Source organism: Brienomyrus brachyistius, chromosome 8 (genome assembly GCF_023856365.1).
Source record: "Brienomyrus brachyistius isolate T26 chromosome 8, BBRACH_0.4, whole genome shotgun sequence".
In the NCBI taxonomy this organism is placed as follows: Eukaryota; Metazoa; Chordata; class Actinopteri; order Osteoglossiformes; family Mormyridae; genus Brienomyrus; species Brienomyrus brachyistius.
In genome coordinates this window covers 8,318,824-8,334,663 of record NC_064540.1, presented here as the reverse complement: position 1 = coordinate 8,334,663, position 15,840 = coordinate 8,318,824, and the positions used below count along the sequence as shown (strand labels likewise).

The following is a 15,840-nucleotide window of genomic DNA, read 5'->3' as shown; positions in this document are numbered from 1 at the left end:
TCTGCTAATCTGAGGTGCACATCCTGCTAATCCCCTAACACTTGAAGTATTAAATTCATCTTCCTTTTTTCATCTTCTAAGCACTGACCCTGGGCAGCGTCGTGGGGGGGGGGGGATGCTAACAAGAAGTCACACACTATAAGAAGCAACATTCACCAAGTCTTTGGATGAGAGGAGGACACCAGTATGAGACATGAGGAGCATGAGGGCAGGATCAGAGCCTCCTCGTGCGTGAGGGAGTATTCATCAAGTAAGCATGCTGACTTTGCCCCGATGCTTCTGAAGTCTCATATGTCCGACAACATTGCAAAGTTCAGCCAATCAGGGGACAGTAACCAGCAGTGGCCAATGTATACCTTTGGAATCCTTATGTGGAAGAGTGTGTGTGTGTATGAGACATGACAGTACATGCCTGCATTTGTGTGCATGTCCATAAAGTAGACGCTACCTCTAGACCTTTTGCTCCCCAGGAAGAACGCAGAAGAGTTTCCCCCCAGCAAACAGATTTTGGAAATAAATGTATATAATACTATTATCTCAAAGGCCCAACCTGTGTAAGGGTGAAGGGAGCCCCCCCTCCTTCTACACGAGTCACAGCTCTTGGGGGGGAGATAACAAATTAGTTCCCTGGCGGAAAAATACCTGCAAAGCATTTGCTGTGACACTGTAGCCCATCTGCCCTCCTGGTCATGATCTATAGCTGTTTGTGGTGTAGTTTGCCGTCTTCCACTGTGGCCTCTGAACAGCCAATGCATGTTATTTCAGGATTATTCTGGGATGTTGATGACTAGAATTATCTGCTTTTTGGATTACTTACTATATATATAATTGGGACACACCGCTGCACTATTAATTCAATCAAATTTATTGGAATATTCTGGTAACTCTTCTCAGACAAGTTTGTTGTGGCAACACGTTTTTTTCCCCCTCCGGTTGGCTGCCCACTGTTTTCATTTGGAAGGCAAAAGATGTTGTTCTAGCTTGTGGTGCAATATTAACTTTCTGATGTAGCCTGAGGTGTAGAAGCAGAAAAATACTTGGTGGATGAGGGAAAAAAAAGGAGATTTGGGCTCAGCGTGAGTATGAAACATCCGTGTGAACAGCCCGAGGCACTGAAAGGAAACCATCTAGCTGGCCATGTGTGCGTCTTACTTTGCCGGACCCGGCTGGGAGATAGTGGTTGAAACACTTTCAAAGACACAGGTGCTTGGGGCCTAATCTCTTAGCACCATGCCGGGCCAGGCAAAGGAGGGATGCAGTCATGGTCTCCATAATGTATTCACGATAACACCTCGAGCAGACTATCTCCTTTATGAGCTCCATCAGGTATCCACAGGTAGATTTAAGGGCAATGTACTCCTGGCGTCCGATAAGACTTCCTTAGCACCGTAGGTAATGTTTAACCAGAGAGATGAAAGGTTGAGGGAGGTGGATTAGACGCGATAGTCCACATCTCCCCTTGCTGACCGAGGGAGAGAGTAAGCAAGCATTCATTCCATGCGGACCCTCAGGGATGGCGGATTTGGCATTCTATCCAGCCGTGGCCCTGGTGTACTTTTTCGGAGTGATGCAGGCCAGCAAAGAAGAGCGCCTGGAGCTGTCCGACGGAGCCTCCATCAACGTGTTCTGTCTGTTCGTCTTCATTCAGCCGCTGTGTCTGGTTCTGGGCGGCTACACCGGTATGGCTACCTACCTGATCACCGCCTTCGTCTCCTACAACTTCCTGCCTTGGAAGAAGGTGAGGAAGAGCCAGCAAGGGCAGCAGCAAAGCCAGAAGAAAAAGGAGAAGAATCAGTGAGGAACTTCGGGTGTCGTAGAACTTGCACCAGGAACAAAGCCCAGGAATCCTTCCGAGGTCCTTGAGGAACACCTGCGAGTCAGGAACAAGATGGATTAATGATGCGTGTTTTCTCTACATCTGACCTGGGAAGATGAAAAGAAACGGAGAAATGAAAAGCACAATGCTTTGATGTGACAAAGAGGTCCTGCGGCCTTCTGCTAGGTCCGTCATATCTGCTCTTTATGACTCTCAAGGCAATGTCATGCTATATGTTATGCCTTTCTTCGTTGTTCAGCCTCATTCTGTGGTTTATCTTTGCTGTACTGAAATGTATGAATAGATCAGACAGCTATGTCTAAAATAAAATGTATTAAATATCATTGTTTTAACGACAAGGGGATTGTGAGTAAAGACATTCATTGTCACACATTTTACAATTCTGTTAATGACGCATCCTGAATTATTTCATAAACAGATACCTGCAATGTGCAGCAAATTACTCAGCTTTCTGACTACCCTTTGATTACAAGCCACTCCCTTGTCCAAAGTCACAGCAGATCCTGTCTCCTGCAGAATGAATGATGTTTTTAAGAAATGACTGTGCTTTTCTGATGAACATGAAATGGCTTCTGTACTTATTTGCTTGAAACAAATTAGTATGTAGCCTCATTTTAGCCTAATCCAGACCGCAGGAGATCAAAGTAAGAAACAGGAGCATGTGTGTGGGGGAGGTGGTATGGTAACTCTGATAAGGGACTGATATTTCTGGCCAGCATCCACTGACGGTTCATAGGCTTCGAGAACCGGCACGTGATTGGTGTGTGAAGCATTTTACGAACCAACCCGCTACTGTGATCCTTCTGTGATCTCTAGCCAGGGTCTGCCTACCCCAGCAATGATGCCAGCCAGCAGTTACTGAAATAGAAACCTATAAGGAACCAGACAGGACTGAGGGGATAAGGGCATCTCTTGAGGGACAGGGAGATATTGTCTCCAGAAGGATCCAATTCCTCATATGGAGTGCCAGGAATTAGAAACAACGGTTAGCCCCCTACCTCCCCCCGAAACCACTGCCAATTGTGTGGTTTTCACCTCTAGCTGATGCATAAGGCTTCATTTCCTCAAGGCAAGTGGCGAGTCTACATGAATTCAGCACACATTAGCATGGTCACTGGTACATAAAGTGACAAGATCTCTCCCAAAAAAACACTGGTCTCTCACAAACGTGCTGTGAAAACACAAAAAAGCCAATGCAGAGGTACACTTCAGGTGTCTAGTTCTGCGTCAAGTCCCATGAGAGAAAGAGCTGTTGCCTTTCGCACCTCTGTACAATCTGCTGAATCGTGTTTCCTAGCGCAGCTACATTCCCTTCCACCCTTGATGCTGGAGGGAGAGAGAGAAGCTTCATCTTGGCATTTAAGAATCATTTTGTGAACTGAGCTTGGGAAGGAGTGCATGCAATCAGCTCCCGTTCGGTAGCACTGCAGTCATTTGTTGCCATCAGGCATGTAAATATCAAACCAACATGCCCTTTCCTGCCCAAGCATCAACTCCGAGTGTCAAGTTCAGAACTCAGAAGACAGTAAGCCAGCACTGAGCAATGTCTGCATTAAACACGGCACTCGAAACAACTGGATACAGTGACAAGGCTCACTATTTGCAGTAGCCAATACTGGCAGTGCCGGGAGAAACTCATGACCATCCCTAGGCAGGTTTCACCTCTGCCACCCCCTCCTGGCAAACTTCACCACTGTCCCCCCCAGTGTGAGGAGCACGTAGAGCCTAGTGCCCCCCATCTGAGGCAACATGAAATCGACTTGCTAAATCAGCAGCCCCTCAGACGATGGCGTACTATGTCTCCTAATGGGTTAGCAGACACTGATCAACAGCAGAACGGTAGCAGAGGGACACACTTGGGAGGGTTCATGACAAGGGAACTTTGCCTGCAATAGGTGTTTCTATCACCCAGGAACATGGCTAATAGCACAAACCCACCCCCGCCCAGCTCATTCTGAGGAAAGCCTTCAACGAGAAGAAATTCGATTCCCTTTTGTTTCATAGTCATTTCAACTAAATTATCCTTTGTTAAGGGGCCCCGTCATTGTACGGTGCCCTCAACGGGAGAGCTGGAAATGGAATATTGGATTTCGAGCAAGGCGACCGTCGCTTAAGCACCGAGTTACTGAACTGTTCAAACAGAGACAGATAAAATACAATTAAAGAGCAGGCCTGACGGCCAAGTGATGGGAGGGTTAAAATACCGGGTGGGATCTCTGCAGCATTTCATCCAGGGAACTGCTTCTTGGGACAGCTTCCAGGCTCCTCTTGAGCATGCACTGGATTGGCGATGTGAAGATGGGTGGGCGGATGGAACTTTGCAGGTTCTTTCACGATTAGTGGCCACTACACGAAAAACTCTGTTCATGTCATCATTTCAGTTTTTATTTCACAGGAGGAACAATGGATTATCATTAAATAAAACATAGTTACAGTATTTACAATCAAATATTGTACAGTTTGGTTTCATGCACATGTAAAAAAAGAGGGGGGGGGGGGACTTTACAGACATGTACATTCCTTGAAATGAAGGTGTGCAGCAGAGACGTTTCCGGGGTCCCGTGTCCGTGCCGCACCTCTGATGCGACCACCTCCCCTCCCATCAGCACCCTGGCACTCCGGGATCGACTGGCATACGTCTCCACGGGCATTGGGGCTGTGCTTTACACTCCTCGGCTGAATCACTGCCCCCCTGTGGTGACCAGGGGGTGAGCATCATGCAAACAGGGCATGACCTGGCTCAGGGTGTGTGCCGTGAAATGGCCGATAAGAGAGGGGCCTACGATTGGCAAGGCATCCAGCGGGCGCTGAGGAAAACAGCAAGCTGGCGACCGCATGGTCACCGAGGATCAGCTGACGACCACATGGTCACCGAGGGTCAGCTGACGACCGCATGGTCACCGAGGATCAGCTGACGACCGCATGGTCACCGAGGGTCAGCTTACGACCGCATGGTCACCGAGGATCAGCTGACGACCGCATGGTCACCGAGGGTCAGCTGACGACCACACAGCACAGTTGCCATGGGTCTGCTAACCCATGGGCTCATGGTCGAGGATGGATACAACTTGACCGCAGCAAAGATGGCTGGAACACACACACACACCTCCATTTACCGGACTTAGATGAAACGCTACAGCATCATCCTACACTTAGCGTATGTCGAGCAGGTCCACATTAAAGCTACTACCAGGCTTTCCTTATGGTATCGATGAGCTGGCTGAGCAATAGAAAACACGAATGCGCACAAAAGCATTTCAAGTATAGCAAAGGCTATGTTCCAAAAGCACCTAAAGACAAATTTATTGGCACAGCTATTAAAGTAGGCATTTAGGTTACAGACAAGTCTAAGTACTCCTCTACGCCCCCTAGTGGTTCCTGCCCGCCAGTGCACATTAAGAAGACTCCTATAGGTGGTAGATCAGTCAGACAGTACCAAACCTTATCATCACTGACCTTTTTTTTCTTTTTTAAAGACCAACAATTCACCTGAAGAGGACTGGCTACATTGATAAAGAGGAATAATGGTGCTACAGTCACCATTGAAAATGTGCTTTTCTCAACACAAGGTGCAAGGAGATATTTTGTGACGACAGTCACTTTCAGGTGAAATGTATCCTATTATCAACCAAAAGTCTAAATTATTACACTTAACATAACGCAGAGAGAAGATAACATCTACATATCGGTAAACATGGTCTGGTTCACCATTACAGCACTCGGTGTAATGATGCAAAGGAATCTGATGATTATAGTTAAACCCCAACAAACGAGAGAACGTCCTTCATTAACTGAAACCAAAATGTGCACAAGGAATACAGCCAGAGACTACCCCCATTATTTATTGAAATACATAAAAAAAAAAAAACATTTTTGGCATGATTGAAAATTTTGGCTCCCACACTTGCATTCTGACAAGACCCTATGCTTCCTTCATTTCTTGAGCCATTTTCCGAAAGACCACATGGTCTCATAAATACTGCTCTAGGGTGAGGGCAGGGGCACTGGGTTCAGGGTGTGTGAAGTGTGAAATATACATGGTTCGACTCCTCCATAGACTTAAGCACTTTAATCCGCTGGCTGCAGAGATATTTGTAAAGCTAAGATAAATTATTCAGAAAGGCCCCAAGAGGTTCAGAGGCAGAGTCATTTTTAGGCGTCTAACTAAGGTCCCATCCCTCGGGACTCGCGGAGATTTCTGGCATCTGCAGATATCTCCTAGCCAGTGAATTACTGAAAAACACTTTGATTGGTGTGATGAATACGTTTCATTAAAAGCACAGTACGCCCAAGGGCTGAGGGAAGCTGGACTCTCTCGAAAATACATAAACTATAAATACACAGTAGACCATCTGCAAAGAGCCGGAGTTAATCCACACCCATCGGTAAAGATGCATCAACGTAACTATCATCCTTAAACAAAAGAAGCCCATGATCAGGATGGCAAATGGCTCAATTCGTTTCAATCTCCTGCTTAAATGTCTGGATTTCCCAGTTAGGTTTGGGTAATTTTATACAGCATATACTCTTTCACAGTAACCCTAAAGGAGCTATTTAAATACCTCCTCCTTCCTATATAGATGTGCATGAGGCTTCAGACTCATACCCAACCATAGTTGGAGATAATGATTGCAGGCTTTGCACACTGGCACATTAAAAACCGCATTGCCCCCATCGGCCCTATAAACTGACGTCTCATTTCTGCACAGCTAAGCAATTCTACTTCCATAAGGACACAGCTGGCTTTATCCTCTCCGTTAGTCGTCCTGGAGTTTCAAAGAGCAAACTCAGCTATGCAGGGGCACTAAGAAGATGGTAGCAAAGTCACGGACATGACAGTTATGGGAGCCAGAGCCTCGGAGGCAGGCGAGACAAAGTGCGTTGTTGAAAGCATTCAAGACATTAGGACAGGTACCTTCTCTGGTTGCTTGAGGTAGGAAATGAAAAAAATAAACCCACAACACAACAAAAAGACAAGTGCATAACAAGGAAATAAATTAGTCAGCGGAATGAGGATGGTCTTCATTTGTGTGCTGTCAGGCAGGTAACTCAGGTAACCGCACGCAGAACGAAAATACAGCGGAATGCGAGACTGCAAAGATGCGAATCGCTCGCCCACAAGTTTTGAGGGCATCATGGTGTCCAGCACTCTCACATCCCACGTTTCAGTCCGATTCGCTTCCCTAGTAACCCTGTGGAAGCACCAGTTATATTTATAGAACAGCTGATACGTCGAAGGTTTCCTCGTCCCTCCTCGATTTGGGGTTCCCAAAAGTTCAGTAAGGGGTCCCAGCATTTTTCACAAGCGAATAAATAAATAAATAACCAATAAGACCGAGAGCAGCTACATGTAAAAATGTTTTTTGAAAAACAAATCAAGGTCCAAAAGTCTGCTACCTTTGAATTCTTCTTTTCAAACCAGCCAAAAGTCATGGATGAAATGTGTCTTGTGCCAGCATGAAATTATTGACTTCATCAGCTTTGGCTTAGACAGGGTGTCTCTCTGAATAACACTTACTGATCATCTGCAACCATGCTGCGAATGTGTACACAACTTTGACTCTCTTTTAAAGTAGAAGTCGTGATGAAAAATAGCACAGTATTGCAGATCGACATTGTCAGCAGGACTGAAACTTCACATTTGCGGAACTTTGACACTTCGTCTGCCTCCGCAAGTCTGGGGACTGGGACTTTCTTTCCTGAAGCCAGATTTCCCAGGAAGGTGCTTTATATCCGAGGCATCGACATGACGTCCTCCGACGGGGCCAGAAGAATAGTTAAATCTCTGTGCATCGTCCATATCTCCGCTAGTCAGATCGTCATCTCCTCTTGCCCACTTTTGCCAACCAAATCTTCACAGACATGTCACTGTAGAGAGAAGAGGGGATACAAGAGGGGGGACAAGGGAGGAGTGAACGGAGAAAAATAGAAAACTCGGGTACAGAGAACTACTCAACCATCTGCATCTTCAAATGCTTCAAGGAAACGCCCACACAAGGGCAGGCGGCTACACATCAACACCGTACTGATGCCCAAAGATGACAACAGAGCCCAAATTAAAAGCCACGAGAACTAAGATCCAAAAACCTAATCTGAAAATATCCATTCAAACTGCTAGATTTGGGCGCACTTTCCTCCTTTCTAGCACAACAAACTGTCCCAAAGTTTTCAAATATTGCCAAGAGGGAGACTTGATTAAAATGTGAGGTAAACAAAGCTGATGTGACACACTCCCTGAGCGGATTTTTCCAGTACCTCCCAAAAGTAAACTTAATCCTAATCCTTCGAAATGGTCAAGATAGATGGTGCTAAGAGCAGCAGTTAATCATATTATGTCTAGAGGCCATCCGATTATAACTGGGGTGTGGGAAGTAAAAAAAATAAAAAAAAAATTTTTTTTTTTTTAAATCACACTGACAAGATGCTGTCACCTTATTTGCTAAATCTACAGCCAGGCTGTAATTAAAAGGATTTTATATTGCAGTGTTTGTAAATTAAATTCACCGTTACTCTTAGACTTGGTGATACTTGGTTCTGGACTTGGTTCAGTGAGTGCAAAGCACCTTATTTCTTAGTGCATTGGGAAAGGTTTTGGACAGCCAGTGATCTGAGTGAAAGGAGGGGAAGGAGAAGCACAGGAGTAACATCTGACCGCAAAGGGGGGGGGGGGGGGGGGGGGGAGTAAGAAGCCGTACCGGAGGGCAACTGGGGCAGGCAGTGTTAGTGTAGTCTCATGGGAGGCTGGTGGCCCGGCCCTTGATAGCCAGAACCCGGCGGGGCAGGCAGGGGGTTAGCCCTGGGATGTAGCTCCACAGCTTTACCCGGCAGTCGCTGAGTGCGCCAGGAAGGCGGACCAGACGGTCAGGAGGAGGAGGAGGAGGAGAAAGAGGAGGAAGGAAAAGAAGGAGAGAGGGGTTCGAATCCAAGAAACATGTTAGTAAAAAGCTGGCAAGGGCGTGTGTTTAAAATAACACTAATAAAGCCTACCTAGCCAACGCATCTGCACGAGAACAACATGCCACATCCATGAGTAATCCAGAGGACCGGGTCTGAAGCAGGCCAGTAGCGACCTCGCCGTGCAGACGGCCCCCATCCATAACGTGTGCAAACAGCCCCTGAACCCGCTTACTGTACGACTCGCCACACACTGCCGTGGTTATTACAGTAATTTTGTTTGTTTCCTGCAGATACAACTCACTGTTATTCCTTTGGAGCATCACTGGCAACAAGGAACCTTGTCAAGCCTGGCAGAAATGACTGCAGTCTCCATGCTGGTCATTAAGCACTTTTTCGCCTCAACTACTGCTTCAAGCAATATATTCCAAAGGGTGAGTCACAGTCATTCCTGCCACCAGAAATGCTGGTACCTTCAAAGAAGTTCAACTGCATGCGCCGGAAAACAGCCATTTTGTCGTCTACAACCTCTCACCACCCACCTCCCCCCCCCGCTCCCTTGCATACCTGGAGGCTGTAAAGATCTGCTTGGAGTTGGTGCAGATGGCGTTGATAGGGCTGTCGTGACCTTTGATCTCCCCAATGGGGGTGAAGTTGTCCACATTCCAGACCTTCATCATGCCCCCCCTGCAGGCGCTGAGGAGCATGGGCCGACCAGGGACATAGGCCAGGGCACATACCCAGTCCTTGTGGGCATTGGGGATTTGCTGGAAGACACAGAGGAGTGCAGGGGGCAGTTCAGCTGAGGGCAACACAGGCTGCCATCAGAGCTTGCCTCCAAAGCTGCTGGAATCTGAGGCCCAAGCAATAAAAGATAATATGGAGCATGAGTCAACGATCGCCGCGGGGAGCCGGGACGGGAGGCAAAGCGGAGCCACGCTTAATCTGCATGCCTGGAGATCCTCTACAAGCACCCTGGGAAATAAAAACCAAGCCCCCCTGAAAGCCTGCGGTGCCCCCCACTTATCTTGTTGAAGCACTGCGACAGCTGTGAGGAAGGTGTTTGAGACGCACTTTCAGAACCCGATACGCTGCTCGAGCCACACTGACAAGTGTCAGCATGTGTTGAGGAAATGAGCTTGAACTGAATGAAATCAGCTTGTACTGCAACTAGTTAAAATTACTACTGCACCAGTGGCCTTCATTTTGGCTCAAGCAATGGGTTTACTGCATCTGGGTTATACAGTACTGCCCAGTATTGAGCATATCACTGAACTTCTGTCCTCCATTAGGACTCCAGCGAACAAAATGCCAGTTACTGTTATCTGGATACTGTTATCACATGTACTGCCAGTTAAAACCACCGGGCAGAGTCTTACTTTATTAGTTTCTGTACTCAGTGAGAGTAGATATTACATTTATTTAGTAATTGCTTTTGTCCAAAGCAATACGCAAGTTAGCATGCTAGACCAGTGTCATCATGTAGCGACTGGCTTCGGGAGACTTGCTTAAGGGTCCAATAGGAACACTGCTCAGCCAGCCGCAGAATTTGAACTGGTGACCTTCTGATCATGGTCACAGAGTCCGAACCCACAGAATCACACACCTTCCTGGTGTGGCGTACATTCGCTGTTCGAAGACATCAGAAAATTATGCAAGTGGAGCCACTATCATATTTACTGATATTTTATCCAATTTTCAGGTCAGACACTTTGGTTAAAAAAAACAGCTCCTGCCTCCAAAGGTGTCACAGCAGGAAGAGCTTCTAGCTTGGGATAGAGCTGAATTTCATCCAGCAGAATTGCTTCCATTCCCCTGGTAGCCAATCTGTGTAACCTCCCACATAAAGTACTCATATCCACTGGATAACATGCTATTTTCCTCTGGTATACTTAGGACACGACAGGACAAGCAGGTGCAGATGTTCCAGTCACACCAAATATGTCCTTCGTGTCCTCTGTGCTCTCAAAAGGCAAACGCGGCGACGGTCCGATCTGCACATTCACTGTTCCTGTTTCAACACATTTGACCTGACAACTGGAAAGGCACAGGTTAGAAGTCTGCAAGAACACCAGTGCAGACTTTTATGCCACCCCAGGAAGAGAGCATATTCATGCTTATTACAGATATGCTGTGACATCATGTTAGATCAGGTCTTTTGGTCCCCCCCCTCCCACCGGGAGCAGCAGAGCGAGCATCTTGGGGAAAAACTCCCTGCCTCAGAGACCTGGTCCACAATACCTCCACTAAGCCTCCAGCTGGGTTCAAGACTTCTTTAACGAAGCAGAAAATAAAAACCTGTCAGGGAAAGTGTCACCAACACACAGGCTCCGAGGAAGCCAATCACGACGTGCAAATCTGTCCCCAGTCAGGCCCCAGTGCCATGGAAAAACCTATCACTTGAAGCCAAGTAGAATTCAGCATTTCCGTGTTTTGGAACAGAATTAACTGAGAAATGTCAGACATCATCCGGGGGCGAGTTGAAACCTAGTATGATCTTGTTCTCTGTTCTCACTCTTGACCCAGCTGGGTGAGCAGTAAATAAAAATCAGCACGGAGAATGATATCCCATCAAGAGAAGAAGCGGAGCATAGTTGTGTTAGGAAATAGACAAACAGACAAAGGCACAAGCCGTTTAAATTAGAGGGAGCGTCCCATAGCACCCGCAAGGCTGCTGATACAGTTAGAGCTGAAAGCAACCATTTTGGTTTGGGAAGACGAACACACCATCCTCCTGGAAACAAGTTATAGTTTATCTTGTCTCATCTTTCAAGAAACTAAGAAATCTGATTTTGCACACAACTGAGTCAGGTAAGAAGATTAATTCATAAAAAGCAGCTGGTCAACACAAAAATGGAGAGGACAGCGTGTTTCTTGGAAAGTATGGTCCTTGGACTAATGGTCACCACCCTTGGAGAAGTTGCTAATCAGCGAGGACAGTGTGCTTGCTGGCAAGTCTACTTTAAGCCAAAGGCCATAACTGCACTACACTGCACTTTACACCATAATAATAATTTGCTGCTAATCTCACATTTTATTCTATTTGTACATATTTCTATTTTTATTCTTAATTTTCTTCATATTCTATATTTTTTATCTCTTTATTATTACAGTTTATATTTTATATCTTTACATTTTATTTCACTACATTTCATTCTTATCTTCTATTTTTATATTATATTTTATTCTTAATAGGCTGGGTACTGCAAATGCATTTCATGTATGACTGCGTATGTGACAAAATTTGAATTTGATTTGAACCCTTGATGTAGCAGTTGCTAAGCACAGATCAAATACCTGGATTAATTCCTGCTGCTCCAGATCCCACTTCTTAATCCCATTGTCTCGGGAGCCACTAAAGAGCACCTCCCCGTAGGTAGCGAGGCATTCGATGCCATCATAGTGCGGCGGCTCAAAGTTGTGAGATGGTCCAACGTTCCCCAGTGTGCCCTCTGCCACATGAAACACCTGAGTCCAACAGAAAGTACATGGGAAAAAGCCAGAGTCAGTCATCACACAGGCAGAGAGGGAGTCTATTCTGCAGAACTTCACACTCACATCCTCACCTTAACATAGTGGTCCTTTGACCCTGTGATGACCCGGTCCTTGCCGCCCACAGACTGGCCCGCTGTCAGGCACATCACCGGTCCAATGTGACCTGTCAGTTTACCTGCTGCCTGCATTCTGGATGCGACAGGCCATAGGTTACTCCAAAAGAACAGTACAGACAATACAGGTGGAGAGCAATGAGGAAGACGAGAGATCTGGAAAGCAAAGAATCACCTGTTCAAGTCCCAAGTCCGCACTGTGTTTCCAGCAGCGGCGTACAGAACCGACCCAGCTGGGTTAAGAGCTATCTGGTTGATCTGGTACTCGCCCTGGGCTGTGGTGATGGTACGAGTGGTGGTACCAACACAGGCATCCCCAGAGACAACCTGGCCAGATGACCTTTGGGGATAAGGCCAAAATGGAGGTTAGGGTCTGCGGCAGAGCAGGAGAGAGTACACTCAAAGCCTGTCAGCTCCATCCCCAAATTCAGTATAAAATGTACTGTAAATGACAGACTCTTCTCCTACATCAGTGGTTCTCAAACTCGGTCCTCAGGCCCCACTGCCCTGCTTGTGTTCCAGCTATCCCTGCCCTACACACTGCTGATTACCTGGATCAGGTGTGTTCAGTCAATCTGAAGCTGAAAGACAGCTGGGACTTGTGTGCGGGGCAGGGATAGCAGGAAAACAGGCAGGGCAGTGGGTCCCGAGGACCCAGTTTGACAACCACTGTCCTGCATACGGTCCCTGTTCTTTGTACAAGGCTAGAGACACATGCGAATCATGCCTTCCAGTTTGTTGGGCCAACATGGTGAAACAACCTTCCTCCTGCTTTCTGGGCTAATGATACTATTGACAGTTTCAAAAAACAGCTGAAGACATATTTGTTTAGTCTAGCCTATGGGTAACCATGTGCTCTTTCTGTTTTTCTTTTCACTGTATACTGTCCATTGGAGTGTTAATCTTCTAGGTTTTAATCTTCAGTTTGCAGTGTTTGTTTTCATGTTTGCCTATTATACACAGTGCTTTGTGCCTCTGTCTGTGAAAGTCACTTTATGAATAAGTTTTTACTTTTCTTTACAGTGCTATGAAAAACATTTTCCCAATTTCTGATTTTGCTATTATTGTATATTTTTGACATTGAATGCTCCAGGAAGATGTAATATTTAAGGAAACCAGAGTGAACAAATATTTACTTTGATTCATTGAATAAAAGTTGTCAAACACCCATTGGCAATAACTGGCTGCACCGTCTTTATCTGACATAGCTGCAACCAAACACCATCTACAATTCATTATTAGTCTTTTACATGAAGGAATTTTTGTTCCTTCCTCCACGTCGAACTGCTTAAAATCAGCAACGTTTGTGTGTTTCCCGAACCACATCTTAGCGGAATTTTTTTTCTAACCATTGTGATGTAGGCTTGCTTGTCTTGCACCATTGTCTTGCACTTAATCCAACTGTTTTCTCGCTGATAGACAACCTTCTTCTTCACAATTCTCTGGCAGTAGATGCCGAAGACTGTTCCTTCAACGGAGGCAAGCTACTCAGGTCCTGAGGCAGCAAGACATCCTCAAACCATCATCACTAAGTTTGATTGCTGCTATAAAGATCGTTCCGAGTGACACCGTTTGCTTTTCACCAGGCATAAGTAGCAGCATGTCAAAAAGTTTCATTTTGACTCATTTGTCCCTAGAACATTCTATGGATCATCTGGGTGCTTCTCGGCCAACTTGAGATGTTGCATGTTCTTCTTAGTGGCATGTTGTCCTTGCTACCCTCCCTTGAATCTCATTTACGTCCCATCTCTTTCAGCTTGTGGAGCCATAAACATTCACCTAAGCCGAAGCATGAGAAGACTGCACCTCTCTGGATGTTGTTTTGTAAGTCTCTGCAGCTTTCACAGTGCACCCTTAGAGAAATTCGGACACGCTGGGCACTCTGGGGAAGATTCACTGCCGTCCTACACATTTACGGCTCTCGGTGTGGCTCAATGTGGCCCCAGAGCTTGGAAATGGCATTTTAACCCTTTCCAGTCTGATAGCTCTGAAGAAGCATTTTCAGAATTCTAGAGAAACTGCCTTTGATCATGCCTTAACCTGCTTCTTCCAGCTTTGTACTAGTATCTTCACTCTTGTGGCAGGAGGGAAAATAATTATGTGAAATGGACAAAGATCATGGCTGTCTAAGGAAGCCTAGTTGGCTCCAATCAGCTGACTCTACCCCTTTCACTGATTCGCTGATTTATCTAATTACTTTTTTTCCCCACACGGCTGTTGGATAACAGGATAATGGCCCTCATCAAATAGACGAAATAACTAAAAACCATGTGCTACCTGAGTCAGGTTCCCTTCAATAATATATTTTATCCGAAGATCTAAAAGAATTCAGTGTTAGAAAAATCACAATAAGAGTGGCAGTTTTTCTTGATGCCGTACTAACTGCCGATTGTTCATCGCATCGGCGGACTTCCGAAGGCGAGCCAGTAAGCGGCCATTGGGGAGTGCACTCACGTGAACGTGCGCACGCATCGGGCAGAGTCGCGGATGTCCCACACTTTGATGTAGGAGGTGGAGACGGTGAACACCAGGCATGTGCTGCTGCAGTACTTCACAGACACCACGTTGTTGGGGTGGCCCTTCAGCGTGACAATCTCCTGGCCAGTCACCAAGTTCCACATCTTACAAGTTCGATCTGCAAAGGGAACCAAGTGGATAAACTCACATAAACAAACAAATAACAGCTGCGAGAACAGTAAGTCTATAAAGGCTATATAACCTGCGGCATATTGTATACTGTATATACTGTATTATGCATTGTATAGCATATAGCATATTGCATAGTCTGGCTCTTTGTATATCATACATCCCCTTATGATAATGTAGTGTAGTGTCCTGGTATTTGTCAACTATCTTCTTTGTAACCAATTCGCCACAGCAAATTCCTCAGACACATAGTGACCCTGGCAAAAAAATAAAATAAAAATCTGACTGTGATTTGGCTTGTGCATTGGCTTGTCAATTCACTATCCTGAATGCCAGCAGAATGATCTGTATGCTAAAGTGGCCTGTTTTGGGCCTATTTCTTTGCATATACAAAAGGTTTTGGGTGTTTGTATATATATATATATATATATATATATATATATATATATACACACACATACACACACACACACACACACACACACACACACATACACACACACGCAGATTTTAATTCCAGTCAAGCCTTGACTGTCCCTACATATATATTAATAGTGGTACTGGTGCTAATTGTGAAAATCTTCCTGTGCACAATTAAGCGCAAATACCTTTGGATCCAGTGAAGAGCAGCTCATCGGTGGCATCCAGGCACAGCACAGGTTTGGAGTGTCCCTCAGCCACCGACACACACTGCAGGGGTGCTGTCCTGCCACCCTTCACACCCCCCATGGGGCTGATCACCCCCCTGTCAGGAACACACATACTCATTGAATCCTCCAATCAAAGTAAGTGGAACCACCACAGAGATCCTTATTAGGCCTGAGAATAATGTGAGACAGTGATACATCCGAGATC

The 15,840-nt window shown here is 45.9% G+C and overlaps 1 protein-coding gene across 6 annotated transcripts in view; it reads right to left on the bottom strand.

The window, feature by feature from the left end:
* Positions 1-4,200: 4,200 nt before the first annotated feature.
* The window catches only part of kif21b (kinesin family member 21B), a 47,574-nt gene continuing 35,934 nt past the window's right edge, over positions 4,201-15,840 (bottom strand). For 4 of the 6 annotated variants that reach the window (XM_049023740.1, XM_049023744.1, XM_049023742.1 and 1 more), the window contains 8 exons: positions 15,594-15,730; positions 14,794-14,974; positions 12,515-12,679; positions 12,298-12,415; positions 12,029-12,199; positions 9,299-9,498; positions 8,533-8,668; positions 4,201-7,705 (listed from right to left, as the gene is read on the bottom strand). In XM_049023740.1, coding sequence (XP_048879697.1) covers positions 8,569-8,668; positions 9,299-9,498; positions 12,029-12,199; positions 12,298-12,415; positions 12,515-12,679; positions 14,794-14,974; positions 15,594-15,730 — 1,072 coding nt within the window. In that variant the 3' untranslated portion in view covers positions 4,201-7,705; positions 8,533-8,568. The remainder of the gene's footprint in view (positions 7,706-8,532; positions 8,669-9,298; positions 9,499-12,028; positions 12,200-12,297; positions 12,416-12,514; positions 12,680-14,793; positions 14,975-15,593; positions 15,731-15,840) is intronic. The other 2 variants (XM_049023745.1, XM_049023746.1) reach the window with 1 other exon arrangement.